General features: G+C 41.9%; 1 protein-coding gene across 6 annotated transcripts; it reads left to right on the top strand.

Annotated features, from left to right (window-relative positions):
* Positions 1-1070: 1070 nt before the first annotated feature.
* On the top strand, positions 1071-10856 carry LOC147619233 (ARM repeat superfamily protein). 6 transcript variants are annotated; one of them, XR_015261825.1, is made up of 4 exons: positions 1128-1262; positions 1370-1452; positions 5416-5472; positions 5821-6550. XR_015261825.1 is itself a non-coding variant. In XM_086772879.1 (4 exons), the coding sequence occupies exon 4, from the start codon at positions 9081-9083 to the stop codon at positions 10662-10664; it is 1584 nt and encodes a 527-aa protein (XP_086629005.1). In that variant the 5' UTR covers positions 1136-1262; positions 1370-1452; positions 5416-5472; positions 9061-9080; the 3' UTR covers positions 10665-10856. The 6 variants fall into 6 exon arrangements, 5 of the variants coding, with proteins under 5 accessions (XP_086629002.1, XP_086629005.1, XP_086629004.1 ...); XM_086772879.1 differs by lacking the exon at positions 5821-6550 and adding an exon at positions 9061-10856 and having other exon boundaries at positions 1136-1262; XM_086772878.1 differs by lacking the exon at positions 5821-6550 and adding an exon at positions 9061-10856 and having other exon boundaries at positions 1136-1262; positions 5408-5472.
* Positions 10857-15240: the final 4384 nt, after the last annotated feature.

The raw sequence follows: 15240 nt of genomic DNA, 5'->3' as shown, positions 1-15240 counted from the left end.
AATTAATGTGAAACCCTAACCATCTAAGAGAGTGTATTGTGTGTGCGTGCGTTCTTTGTGTGTGCATGCGCAGAAGGAAGGGAGGGCAAGTTAGGGTTTCATATAGACAAAAAAAACACGATGACATCACAAATGCGGCATGGAGAATCAAATTCGTTCCAAAAATAAATTATTATGATTACATATCATTGCCTTAAGTTAAAAACCACAACTTATTAAAAATTTACAAATTTAATCAATAAGACCTTGCCATTGCATGGGGAAAACATATTTACAAGTGATTCACATCCTTTGCACGTAACAAAAAAGAAGAATCCAACAACCCTCTTTTATTATAAGTTTAAATAAGCTTTATTTAATTAATATATCACAAAACAAGTTACAAAAGCTCATTTGCAAATGGGGGTCTCTCACTATGTAGTGTTTTTATTGTAAACTTATACAAACACTAAATGCTAATCAAAATAAATCTATAATGCTAAAATTTCTAAAACCAAAAACTACATAATAAACCTCCACCCTTGCTTTGCTTGATAATAGACTTCTTATGGTGGTGGACAATACTATAAATACACACATAATAAATGCCAATCAAAACATAATTTTACACCAAATCTAAACTAATAAATACTATTAAGAACCAAATCTTGAAACTATAAAAATGAGTTAGTGTAGTGGTCAAAGCTTGTGACTTGTAACCTCTAGGTTATGAGTTCAAGTCCCACTAGGCTCTCTCATGTTATAAAGGGACACCTATGCTCGCTTGATGTGTTTGGTTGCTCGGGCTCTTGCCCCTTGAACACTCGAGTGACTCCTCCTCCTCGGGTGGTGGATCACCCGAGATAGGAGGATCCATACGAGACCCCTCCGCTGTTCCAGCACTCGACTCATCGCGGTGGTCATGGTTGGGGGATGCCTAATTCGTGGCTCTTGCCCGATGGTACGTGGCCCTTGCCCGACCATGATAATTGGCTAATTGTTGTAAGGGAAAATCGGCTCCACCCACTTGCGGGTGTGTACGAAAAAAAAAATCTTCAAACTATAAAAATGAAACCTTAGAAAAAACTCTTATTCTTGAAAATGTCACAAAATATATAATGAAAAAAAACATTTCGGTGCCAGTGATCCCTTATCATTGACACCAAAGCTTCTTGGTTTGTTTGCGTTCTGACTGCCCCTATCAAGAAGCCTCTTTCATATCCTGGGCTCGGAGGAGCGCGTGGACTTCAAAGGGCCTTAATCGATGCGTCGCCCAAGAACAGGTACGCCCTATGATCGGCTGTCTTTTCTGTTTTTTCTTCTTCAAATGAGTAGACCGTAGATCCTTCTGCAGTAGCAGCCCTTGCCTGAGGTTGTGTTCGTAACGCAGTGCGATGCCAATGGGGCACAATGGGGATTTGAAACTCAGGACCAGGCTGCTCTCCCGTTGGCGATCGGCTGTTTTACAAGCTGGTTCTTTGCTATTTTAACCTACCTTTTTACAATTAAATCACCTAAGTAAACTTGTATTGCATTGGCTTCCATTTGCCTACCCTCCCCCAACACACTGCTCGGATTTTGTGCATTTTGGGATGCCCTTACATAGCCTATGTGTCTATCTGCATCATACACACAGTGTGTGTGCACACCTGCATGTACATGTTGACATGGAGGGATTTGGACACCCATGCTAGGCATGGCTTCCCATGAGCATTGCCGGCACCCATGTGGCAGACTACTAGAAACAAACAATGCACTTGTCCATGTGTGCGGGCTCAGTCAGTTTTGGCCCTAATTTACACTTGGATTTATCCCTTGCAAGGATTTGTCATACATCAAATGCATTTGCAACTCTACATACTTAGGTTATGTAACAAACTCATGCTACACACTTTGCTCGGAGCACTTGCAATGGCAGCAGGTTTTCACCATGTTGAAGTGAGTTCCAAGGGAGATCATTTAATTTGCAATGGCAGCAAGTTTTCACCGTGTCGAAGTGAATTCTCTTTAAAGTCACAGTGAGGGCATGTAATCAATTTACTCATTGAAAAGTGGAATCTAGGCCAGTCATTGAAAGGAGATATAGATGTGTTATGCATCCATTTGTGGACAAATTCTAGAGAGCATTTGCATGGAATTGGGGCATTTTCCATCATGATTAACATTGTTAATTCACTTTGCCTGTCTAGACTGGTATCAAGGTAGGTTTCCTAAGCCTTTCTTAGATCAACATATCAGTTCCACAAAGTAAGGGGTGAAGGCCCAATGGCTTTTAAAATGGTTTAGCATGATATGAGACCTTCAAGTGGAGGTGTACGTTCCAAGTTGTGTATTATGTGGATTATCTCCATACATGCCATGACTAATGGGGAATTATTAGGGTTAGGACTAGAAAAACGTTGTCCATCAAAGTCCTGAGAGTCGGTGAAAATCAGGTGCACACATGCTAAAATGAGGTGCACACTTGGTAAGGTTTCCAATCTCTTGAGGCGTATGCCCTTGAGAGTGTCCTATGTGGAATCAGGGGAACCTGGCCAGAGGAGATATCTATGACAAGGTGCCACCACACCCTATATATGGCTCTTCGACTTCCCATGCTCTTGCATATGGGATAATCCACCACAACTACTAGTCATGTGATAACCCGAGAGTAGCTACGAGAATCGCCACCTCCACACCGTCCTTCAATTTGAGCACCTCAATCAAACAGAGGTTAGGACCGCCCAAGATCACATAGGCCGAGCTCTGATACCATGTCAAAGTCATGTAGCAGCAGCACGCACACCACCCTAGGACAGTGAGCAACGTCGGTGGCTGGGCTCCCATTTCCTAGCCGTTGCTCCCCCTAAAAACCCGGCCGGAGGAGACATCTATAACAAGGGGCCACCACACCATATATATGGCTCTTCGACTTGATAATCCACCACAACTTCTAGTCATGCGATAACCCGAGAGTAGCTACGAGAATTGCCACCTCCAACAATTTACTTATTGGAAAGTGGTGCAATTGGACTAAAAAGCTGCCAGACATGTGTCTTCATCCAAGCTCACAAAGAAGAGGGATTGTAAACCTGTAGACATAGTTGTCTCCGTACGATGCACAACAGCATATTGTACAGAACACTGCACGGTACGAACTTGTATGGATTTTTTTGAGAATTTATTTTTCGCTTTTTTTTTCAAATTTTTTTTTTTTTTTGGGAGTAATGGTCTTGTTTTTGCTTGTCTATGGCTGTTTGAGCTTTCCTTTGTACTATAATACTTCCCTCCTTTTTAAAATACTCCATATCTCGAAATTGAAAATACCTAAGTTTCTAAGTAATTTTTTAAAACACACGATGAGGTTCCGGTAGTTCTTCCTCCGCTCTTGCAAATGAGGATGCTCCGATTGCCTTGTCACAGGAGCTTAGAGAGCCCGAGTTTGATGACGAGGGCAACATCCTTAGGGAGGGTGACTTCTGCAAGCGCTCCGATAGGCACTCTTCTGGTGGAGATGATCCTAGCGAGAGCTGTGATTTTGTTAGTGATCACTTCTCCATCTAGATTCTAGCCCCAATCCTCTAGCCTCCCTTTTTTGTGCACCACTTTTTGTACTTACTACTACGGCTACATGTGCCTAGAGCGCCTCGCATTGTATGACTTAGGCTTTAGCCTAACATCTATACATGTTTTCAACTTGGTTTTAATGGAATTTTGGTTTGAGTCATGTGACAACTTGTCTTCTCTTTGAAATTGAAAATACTAAAGTTTGTAAGTATTTTTTTAAAAGACCGTACGATAACATACGATAATAAATTTTTTATATCATACCTTATTTTCCCGTATGGTATTGTATCGTACGAACCGTATGGTATCGTACCTAGCAACCATGCCTGTAGGGTTCTAAAAACAGTCAACTACAAGGGGGACGTTTTTAAGCTGATAATTGGGAAAAAAGAACAAATTTCAAGTAACACTGGGCCAAAAGGATACTGCAACGAATCTTCATTGGCCAAAGGAATCTAGGCCAGACACCGAAAGAAGATATAGGAAACATGATAAGTGTTTGCATCCATTTGTGGACAAATTCTAGAAAGCATTTGCACACAATTGGGGCATTTTCCATCATGATTAACATTGGTAATTCACTTTGCGTTTCTAGAGTGGTTGATCAAGGTAGATTCCCTCAGCCTTTCTTAGATTAGCATATCAGTTCCACAGAGTAAGGGGTGAAGGTCCAATGGCTTTTTAAATGGTATTTTATGATATGAGACCTTCAAGTGGAGGTGTACGTTCCAAGTTGTGTATCATGTGGATTATCCCCAAACATGCCATGACTACTTGGGAATTATTAGGGTTAGGTTTAGGAAAAATATGTCCATCTAAAGTCCTGAGAGTTGGCGAGAATTAGGGATGCACATGCTAGAATGAGGTGCACACCTATTCTGGTTTCCAAGCTCTTGAGGTGCATGAACCTTGAGAATGTCCTATGTGGAATCAAGGCAATTTACTCATTGGAAAGTGGTGCATGTGGGGTAAAAAGCTGCCAGACATGTGTCTTCATCCAAGTTCACAATAGAAGAGGTAGGGTTCTAAAAATGAGTCCACTCCAATGGGAACATCTTAAAGCTATAATTGGAAAAAAAGAACAAATTTCAGTTAACAAATAGTTTGTTATTAAAGGTGCACTTCTATGGCATTTGTTATCCTTTCAGCAGTCAAGTAGCCAATTGCCATAGAAGTGCCAGATAAAAGTCTTGGAACTCAACAAAGATGCAATAGAGCTTAAGGGCCTTTATTATGTCACAGCACTTGCATCTTGGAGGAAGAGAAATCAAAACTTATCTTCATATCCTCTCCCCCATGCCTTGTTTAGCATAGAGAGCACAAGGAAATATTTTGTTTATTCAGTTTCAGCCTTTGCCTTGTAATTTCCACTTTCAAATTTGTGATGCTGATAATCTACAAGGACAGGACTTGATTGGCCATTCAGGAAGTGTGTCGGTGTTACGTGTGCAGGAGTCGTGTTTTTTCTAGAGGGTCAGGTTAGTTAGCTTGTCTCATTTTTTTTCATTCAATGTGTTGCTCCTAGCTACAATGAGTGGGAGTCGAACACATGACCCTTGTAGTGGGACTTCAACTTGTTAACCGCTCCGTTACACGGTGGACAAGGCAGGAAGCAAAGACAAGGATCACTTTAAATTGTTCAAATTGGGGAGGAAATTGATCAAAATTTTGGGGAAAGTTGATCAGTCTAGGGAAAATTGATCAATCTAGTGAAAATCAAAAGGGAGTTGAACAAGTTGGGGGGAAAGTTGATCAAATTTGGGAAAAAATAGATGAACAGGAAAATTAGAGAAAGAGGGAAGATCAGAAATTAGATGTGAGAGAGAGAGAGAGAGAGAGAGAGAGAGAGAGAGAGAGGTGATTCATGGTTGCACTCTTGAAGAAGGGCAGGGCTGAAGGCAAAATGGAGTTGATGATCTAATACTTCATGATTGGACAATCTTTGAGGTAAAGTTCGCACTTTTTGTATTCTTGGATTTGCTTGTTTTGTTTTAGTGAATTAGTCATTTAAAGTTTGTTTTGTCGTTGCTAATTAGTCATTCAAAATTTGTTTAGCTTGTTTGTTGGAAATTCTTTTGTTGTGGTTCAATAAAGAATTTGTGTGTGTGTGTGTGTGTGTGATTTAGTTATGTATTTGTCTAGTTTTGCAAGTTATTATTATTATTTCTTCTTGGGTGTTCTATATTAAGGTTTCCTATTTTTGATTTGTTTGTTTTTAATGATTCTCTTCTTTCTTTTAAAATTATTTGTAAGTTTAGATTCTCTTGGCCTTATGATAGTATATATGTATAGTAGTGTGCGGATGTACAAACAGTTCACACGCAGAGAACAAAGTGCAGAGAAGATTCAAAAAATGAGAAGTGCAGGTTTTTGCATACATAGTGCAATGGGCGAATTTTGAGGCGAGTCTCAAAACAAAACTTTATCCACCTTATGCTTTACATGGCATCATGATGCTCCTCAGTGGTTGAAATCACCTTACATATTGGGGTGATTCTATTCTTTTCTGGCTTATAGGTGTGATTGTTGTTTGTTTTTTTCATACTTAATAGAAGTCTCTTTCTGAAAAAAAAAAAACTTTATCCACCTTATGTGGGAACGTTGTTCCTCCTTGGGGGGCACTGTTTCCCGTAACTCTAGCCATGAGGCAAGCGACAATGAACACGAGAGCACGGAAAGGGACTTTAATTTGCAGATTTCAGCATTGTACTTCTCATCCTCATCCCAAGTAAAGCAAATAGTCTGCAAAAAAGGGGTGGGGGTCCTGGCCATGTGGACCCCATATGGTGTAGTGGGGGCATGTTGGTTGTGTTAGAATTGCGCATCTCAGTGTATTTATGGGCTTTACCTATTTTGGGTATTTTAGCTATTTCTTCTATTTTAGGAAGTCGTGAGCAAGTCGGCCAGCTATATGAGCAGTCGGCCAGCTCACTCCCTTCACTATAAAAGGGGTCTCACATATTCACTTGATGTAATCCAATCCCAAGCATAAGTTCAACACTACTTGCTGGCTATTGCCATTGTAAAGCTTTACAATGGCTATTGCCATTGTAAAGCTTTACAATGGCTATTGCCATTGTAAAGCTTCATGCTATTATAAAAGGTGATCTTGTCCACAGGATCTCTCTCCTTTGCTCCCTCTTCTCTCTCTTGTTTTGTCTATGCTTCTACTTGTGCATACTCCAACATGGTATCAATCGCTTAGGATCCTGGCTGCCCACATCTGCGATTTTGCTCCTTCTTTGCTGGCTGCGTTTCTGGCTCTTGAAGGCAGCTGTATCTCCTCCTCCGTTGGTTGCGTTTTTGGCTACTGAAGGTGGCTGTTTTCTCCTCCCATCTGCTGCGTTTTCTGGAGCACCAAAAAGTGGCTGCGTTTTCTTCTCCTTGTGCTCTTCCTCATCAGCGTTTCACTCCCCGGGCTGCCCTGTCGCTGCTGCTTCGTGCCAAGCATCATCGGCAAGCTTCTTGGTGCTGTTTTTCAGCATTGATTGCGGTGAAAGAGCTGTTTTCTCTGTTTTTACAGCGTGGACTGCATTGGAAGGTGTTTTCTCGCATGTGGTGAATCCTGACAAACAGCACTGACATCTTTACTTCTTCCCTGGCCTCCCCTCCCTCTGGTTGGGTGTTTTCGGTGAGTTTTTGGAGGACTGTTGCTGTCCAGTCTCTCTCTCTCTCTCTCTCTCTCTCTCTCTCTCTTTCTCTCTCTCTCTCTAAGATTTGAGAGGGGGCTAATTGGTCTTGGTGCCTTGCTTCGTTGGAGAGTGCTCAAGAGAAGTCTTGGAGTGCTGAGATTTGTGTACTTTGTTGCTGTGGATATGGCTTCCCCTGTATGAACAAGGATGACAAGTTGGACGGAACCAACTATTACAATCGGACGTTGAATATACGGATCTGGTTCATCCACGAGGGTTTGGTGGGGGATCTCTTTGCTCGAGATTCGTCAACGAGGGCCCTTACTTTGCAAGGGCAACTCTACGGTTTGTTATTTCTTGTTGGCAGTTCTATGGAGTCCTTTCTTACGAAAGCCAAAGTTATCCATGACCAGTTATTAGCAATGGGTGTTGTTTTGTCCTCTACTCAGTTGGCTGCACTTATCCTCACCAAGCTTCCCCCGGAGTATGATGTGGTTTCTCGAGCTTTGTGGTGCCAGGTCACAACCACTCAGTTCGATTTTGATAACCTTAGCTCCCTTCTTTTGGAAGAAGAGTCCGTCCTTGTTTCTCAGGGTAAGATGAAGGTGTCTCTTAATAGTTCAGATCAGGCACTTACTTCAGTACAGAAGAAAGGTCGGAGACGTTGCTTCTCATGTGGGAAGAGAGGACATCTGTCAAGGATTATTTGTCCAAGGAGGACAAGACCAAGGGAAAGTCTTCATCTCAACATAAGAATAAAGACAGGACACACGACAGTGATACAGATACTTCTGGTAACACATCTAGGGCTCCCAGGGTGCTTCTGGCTCAGGAGGACCAAGATGGTGTACTTCTCTAGTATACATGCAGTTCCCCCCATGTACTTCCTGCTAGAGGAGGCTTGTGGGTGGGAGAGGGGGTTAGTAGCAGCTCCATTTGTTGGTGCATGGGAACGGTGAGTTGGAGTTCGAAGCATTAAAAATGTGGTAGAACATGGTCATCTTTGGTATAGCAGAGATTATGGACTGGATTTGTTCCGAGTTCATTGTTTGAGGCTTTTTGGGACGTGATGTGTTCACAATCCACTGTTGGGGATTATGGGCGCGGTGTCTAGGAGCTCATCATCTTATTCTTGGAGTTCACTACACACTTGTGTGGGAATTCGAAGCCAAGCAAAGTTCTTTGTTTTCTGTGGTGGCATTTTTGTTTCGAGGAAACAGATTGGTAGGTGCTCTATCTGCAGAAATGGAGGGTCCAGGGGTGCATCTTCATCAGCTTATCTTCTTCGGACTCTTGCACACTATGAGTTGCAAAGGGGGTGTTAGAATTGTGCATCTCAGTGTATTTATGGGCTTAACCTATTTTGGGTATTTTAGCTATTTCTTCTAGTTTAGGAAGTCGTGAGCAAGTTGGCCAGCTATATGAGCAGTCGGCCAGCTCACTCCCTTCACTATAAAAGGGGTCTAAGATATTCACTTGATGTAATCCAATCCCAAGCACAAGTTCGACACTTCTTGCTGGCTATTGCCATTGTAAAGCTTCATGCTATTATAAAAGGTGATCTTGTCCACAAGCTCTCTCTCCTTTGCTCCTCCTCCTCTCTCCTTTGCTCCCTCTTCTCTCTCTTGTTTTGTCTATGCTTCCACTTGTGCATACTCCAACAGGTTGCTGTCTTTTATATCCATTTTTGTTAATCAGTGCACCTTAGTATTAGTATGTTTAAGTAATTGCTCCCCCTGGACACGCTGATAAATGTTCTATGAATATTAAGCCTTTCTAGGTTTCATTAGTATCAAGCATGAAAGATGAGTTCATGGTCATGCAGTGCAGGTAGTGAATATGCTTAGATTCAGGTATCATATGAAAACCAAATCTTCTGATATATTTGGATACTAATGTGCAGTTTCAAGTGAAGCAGCAGTGATGGAAGAAGGTGACTGTGTTCACGAAGGTGATATGTTTCGGCCAGATCTAGACATCAAACTGGATGGTTGGTTGGATGAAGCTTGCAGTTCTAATGAGGATGGTAACAGTAGGATGGCAAAAGTCAAAGCTGCACTCATCTCATTACTACGGCGGGGCGGTGTGCTATCTTTTAGTAAGAAAAAGTTGATGAAGGCTTTGATCGAGATGGCACAGGATGATGCTTTTGTGGAAGCCATAAGTGCTGAGTGCGGACTTATGTTCGTCAAATTGATCAATGTACCAGATCCAGACATGCGAATTTTAGGTTGTCTATTGCTTGCAAAGCAAGCAAAGTTTACATCAGAAGAAATTCTGAAGGTGGTAATCTCCCCTCTGATACATATACTCAATCTTGGCTGCTCTTCCCAAAGTGTTTTGTATAAGGAAGTGCCCGTTCTTGTGATAAAGAGGCTTGCCAAAAGAGGAGAAGATCTAAGGTTGACACTTGGAAGGTCAGGTGCCTTTTCAGGTCTTTTGAACTTGGCCTCCCAATGTGATGGAAGGCTGCAGATTCTAGCACTGCAGGCATTACGAGAGCTAGTTCTGTCCACAAAGGTCAACCAAGCAATTTTTGCTCAAGCTGGAGGCCTTGAGGTTGTTCTGGAACTTGTTAGCTCCTCCTCTGTGAGAGTTAAGTGCTTAACCACAGAAATTCTAGGTGTACTTGCAAGTTCACGTGATATTCGTTTGGAGATCGCCAATCGCTCTGGAGTCTCCTCCTTAATTGAGGCTGTGAAGGTTGGTTCTATGGCTGCTAAAGCAAGAGCTGCCCATGCACTGGGGCTTCTTGCTTTCACCAAGAGATTGAGGAGGAGGGTTGTTAATGCAGGTGGAATACCTGTACTAATTGATTTGCTTCGTGATGGAGATGAGGCAGCAAAACTAGTGGCAGGAAATTCGCTTGGTATAATCTCAGCGTGTGTAGATCATTTATGGCAGGTTGCACAGGCGGGGGCAATACCACTCTTCATTGGCTTGCTGGAAGGGGGCAATCCACATGGGAAGGATATTGCAGAAGATGCCTTTTGTATTCTAGCAGTGGCAGAGGAGAATGCCTTGGCAATCATTGATCATTTGGTGAGGATTCTTCGCCATGGTAATGTTGAGGCCAAGGCTGCAGCAGCAGACATTATTTGGGACCTTTCAAGTTACAGACACTCTGTCTCTGTCGTAATGGTATCAGGTGTCATTCCTGTTCTTGTTGGACTTCTCAGAGAGGAAAATGATGAGTTGAGAGAAAATGTATCGGGGGCCATAGCTCAGCTTACCTACAACGATGATGATAGGCAGGCCTTAGCTGAAACTGGTGTCATCCCCATCCTTGTAGAATTGCTACAAGATCGTTCTACAGAGGTAAAAGGAAATGCCACGGAGGCCTTGCACAATTTTGCAGAGGATCCCACATACAGATCTGACATAATAGATGCATGTGCTGTTCCAGGCCTTGTGGCAATCCAGGGCAATGAATCAACAGGGTCAGTGGGTAGAGCGATTACTGAGCATGCTGTTGCAACACTGTACTCTCTCGGGCATGGCAGGTAGATTTGTACCCATGGTTTTGTAGCTTGTGCGCTTTTTTTTTCATGTATTTTAACCTCGCACAAAGTGAAGAAAGGGTTTTTTTTTTGTTACCAGATTGAGATGTAAAAATTGCTTTGTGATTTGAGACACGAATCCTCTCACTGTTTACTGGAATTTAACCTGTAACTTAATATAATGATATATGATAGGCAATGGTAGAGTTTCCCCATTTCGTTGGTTACATTGGATTTCTGATAACCTCATTTTGGTTTCAGACCCTTCCATGGTAATTATGCCAAATCATGATAGTTCCCTCATGGGCAGCCTAAACGGTTATGATCACGCACACATGCACACACACACACGAAAAGCTTATGAATGGCCATGTGGCAAAGATTGAGTGATTTACATTCCAAAGTTTGCTATGATATATAGCATCCAATGTCTACACACTATTTGTTTACAAAACAAAAGAATTCAAAGAAAAAATGAGATGACGAGAAATATAAACCCCTATTGATGGGTGTGTATACCCACTAGCATTTTGGCATTAGCTTGGATGTGAACACCCCCTAGCATTAGTAGCATTAATGAGTTGTGGGATTTGGTTATTTTAAAAGATGTCATATCAAGAATTGGTTACAAGAGAGCTAGTGGGGAGTTAGGATCTTGTGGAAGTTAAGGGAGTCCAGGAGTCACATAGGTATCACAAGTGTCACATCGTTGGATGGCTATATAAAGCCTCTCTTGTATGTAAATTGTACATGATTTTGGCACACAATATACATGATTCTTGTATACATAATACACAAGATATTGTACATGATTCTTGGATACATAACATGATGAATATGGAATATATTACGTTGTTTTGCTTATATCTTTATCTTGTTCTTGATCCATGTCTCCTACACCATGCTCATGTGTACATGTGTACTCTATGGCTATGTGTGTTGGAGCATGTGATTTCTCCCATGTTAGCAAGGCTATGCTAACACTCGGCCATTACGACGGGACGAGAAGCTTTTACCTTCTTCTTGTCCACAAGATCTTGATTAAAAGTCAATTGCCTAATCCATATGCATTTCTTGCAAGATGAGAGAATAGTAGTATGCATAAAGGGAGAGCTGGTTACATGGAGTGTAATGATTTCAAGACTTGTCCACAATGCGTGTGGTGTAGAGGTTCTTGCAGTTGTTGTTAGGATACAACAAGAGGGGATTGAGTCAAATGATATTACCTTTGTTTGCATGAATGCACGTTCTAAAATAGGAGCCTTAGATTAGGGCAAACTTATACATATGGCTATCATAGAAGGTGGGTTGAGTCGAATGAATATATGTGGGTTCCTCAGCAGTGGTAGGCTCGATCGTCGTTTGTAGTGGGCCGCAAGGATGAGAAGGTTCTCGAGAGTCGTGAGCCATGGAGTGGGCACCCTTCTGGATGTTGAGATCAGTCATTTCGGCACGTTTGTCGTTCTTCGGGTTGTGCTCGTGGGTAAGAACACATGTGGGCTACTCGGTCACACTGTCTACAATTGCACGCGTAGCAAAGCTCAACGCATGTGCGATCTGGGCACTGTCTATGCCGACTCTTTGTTGGTCCTCGCTTAGCATAGTAATGTCGTCTTTACCATGCTCACTAGTGCTCGTGATGTTCAACAGGTCGTTTTGGGCCCTGTAGGCTTTTTTTCTGGCCTTCACCTAGGTTCCTTCTTGGTGGATGCAACTAGCAGGGAGCTCTCCTTGGCCCACCTGTGTTTAGTGGTGACGTTCATGACGAAGCTAGGGTGGCCGTGCTGAGATTGTACAAAAACTAGAACCTCTCTTCAATTGCATGGATAAAGTCACATACATAGGGCCGGCAGGGTCTGGACAAATATGCAAACTCGCAATGGAGGGCGCAAAACAAAGGGCAAATATGCATGGCCAGCTTGACATGTATGAGCTAGCCATGGGGCAGCCCGGTGAAACAGGTCCACCAGCTTCACACATGCCGTATGGAGGGGCACAATATGGTGCGGCACCTCAAGGCATGATGACGCAAGGTGTTTTCTACAGTCAAAACTTTAAACCTAGGGCTTAACTAGCTTTGCTTGTGCTTTGAAATTGAAATTTGTTGTATGGGTGTGGGTGTGGGTGTGGGTGTGGGTGTGGGTGTGTTTGTGTGTGTGTGTGTGTGTGAGAGAGAGAGAGAGAGAGAGAGAATTATGCATTTACTTTCAAAAAAACCATTCAATGATATAATTATTTTAAAAAACCATTCAATGATATAATTATTGTTGCTTGTATGTAAGTCATGATTGAATCATTATCGTGTATGCTTGTTACCTCCGTTTTTGAAAAAAAAAATGAATTGCATAATCCCAAAAGTATTTGGATTAACTCTAATAGAATGTGTTGATTACTACTCTTCAACATAGTTTTGTCCTCATTACAAGAGCATTTACTTTGTGTCCATGGTGTATCAATTCCAAGAGAACTATGCTGACAGCTACTATCTCCCTCACCTTGTTGAGGATGTAATTGTTTTTGATATAGCCATCTCACATAGTTGAGGATAATGATGATGTGTTCTTGATGTAGATGCAGCCATGGCTGATGATGCGCATGGACTACTTCATGATGATCCTCATGTCAATGAGGATGATACAGTTATTATGATTCCTTGGGCACCTTGGAATAATGTTTTTCCATGCACGGGAAATATACATAAGCAAGAGTTTTTTTTTTCAAAATGAACACTAAAAGATAAGATCAAGCAGTCTTGCGTGTGAACGGCAAGAACCTTGGTATTGCATCAAGCTCTACTTGTTGGGAGCACACTTGATCTTGCGCTATTATGGTGCACTAGTTGCAGGAGCTTATAGCAAATCAAACACTAAAAATGGGAAGAAAGTGAGTTGTGTCACGACAAAGATTATCAATTCTATTTGTGTAAGCATTGTCACCTGAAGTCGTATTGTGCACTATCATTGAAAAATGAGTTCACGGGAATCTTGCATGTCTAAATTACATAAGAAAGAAGGCAATTGAAAATCTAAAGGAGCACATTAAAAGAAGCACATGTATGGCATACGACATGTTGGCTTTGATGATCCAGCTCATTTATGTCTGCTGCATGGAGTACATGGAACGCATCCTTCACCTCCGTTGGGAAACTCGGGATGGACAACCTGATGAACTTGAATGGTAAGTAATTGACCAATTCTTGAAGTATTGTCTTGAAATATGGTGTCAATGGAAAAATGATATTAATATTGAAAGAATGAAGCAGGAAAGGGCCGGAGGAGACGCTTAGTTGAGGATACTGAGACATCTATAAGACCGAGTGAGAAGGCATGAGGTTTGGAGGAAGCCCAGCAAGGTCTCGACCGTGATATTAATATTGAAAGAATGAGGCATGAGAGGGCCGAAGGAGACGCTTAGCTGAGGATATTATCGAGACGCTTGTAAGACCCAGTGAGAAGGCATGAGGTCTGGAGAAAGCCCATGCGAGATTTCGACTGCGTCATTTGTATAAGTCTTAAAATGAGACACGAGAGCCAGAGGAAGAGTCTTATACTAAGGATACTACCGAGACGCCTGTAAAATCGAGTGAGAAGGCATGAGGTCAGGAGCAAGCCTAGTTGAAGATCCCTACTGAGTCGCCTATAAGTCCCGGATAAAGAAGCATGAAAGCCGGAGGAGAAAGCTCAGTGAGATACCTGTCAAGACGTCCATAAGACCTAGTGAGAATGCACGAGGTTTGAAGAAAAAGCTCACTGAGGTCCCTATTGAGCTGCTTGTAAGGAAAAGGAACAAACAAAATATAAACCAAAATGGAAATGTTAAAAGCATAAGAAAATGATCTAATGATTTCTAAAACGCAGTTACTTGTTGGATGATGTAATTTTAGGACCCAAGGGAGGACTCACTTTGTGAACTTCTAGAGGTAAAGCTGACTTCTCGGACACATTGAGCAGAAGCAGGTGGCTACATCGACATAGATGGTAGCACACTTGAGTGCCCATGGATGAGATATTCATCAGCATATACTTGTAGACTCTTCATCAGATTGGTGAAAATCATCTTTCCACCATCTCCTTGGTCTACCATCAGTTTTGGTGGTTTTGATTAATATATTGTATAACTTGAAATGACTTGCATTGTACCTTTGGCAGTCACTTATTCATAGATTTTCATGATGTACTTGGCATTGATAGGAGATAGTACACTCCCAACTAAACAAAGGAGAAGAGAGGTGTTGAACTGTGTATATATCCCCTAGCATTTTGGCATTAGCTTGGGTGTGAACATCCCCTAGCATTAGTAGCTAATGAGTTGTGGGATTTGTTGGTTATTAAAAGATATCATATCAAGAATTGGTTACAAGAGGGAGTTAGGATCTTGTGGAAGTTATGGGAGTCCAATAGTCACATGGATATCCCAAGAGTCACATGGTTGGATGGCTGTATAAAGCCCCTCTTGTATGTAAATTGTATATGATTCTGGCACACACAATATGCATGATTCTTGTATACACAATACACAATATATTGTACATGATACTTGGATACACAACATGATGGATATGGAATACACTATGATGTTTTTCT

This window comes from Cibotium barometz, chromosome 33 (assembly GCF_041138505.1).
Source record: "Cibotium barometz isolate CiBa-2024 chromosome 33, ASM4113850v1, whole genome shotgun sequence".
Classification (NCBI taxonomy): domain Eukaryota; kingdom Viridiplantae; phylum Streptophyta; class Polypodiopsida; order Cyatheales; family Cibotiaceae; genus Cibotium; species Cibotium barometz.
This window is presented reverse-complemented; position numbering and strand designations above follow the sequence as displayed.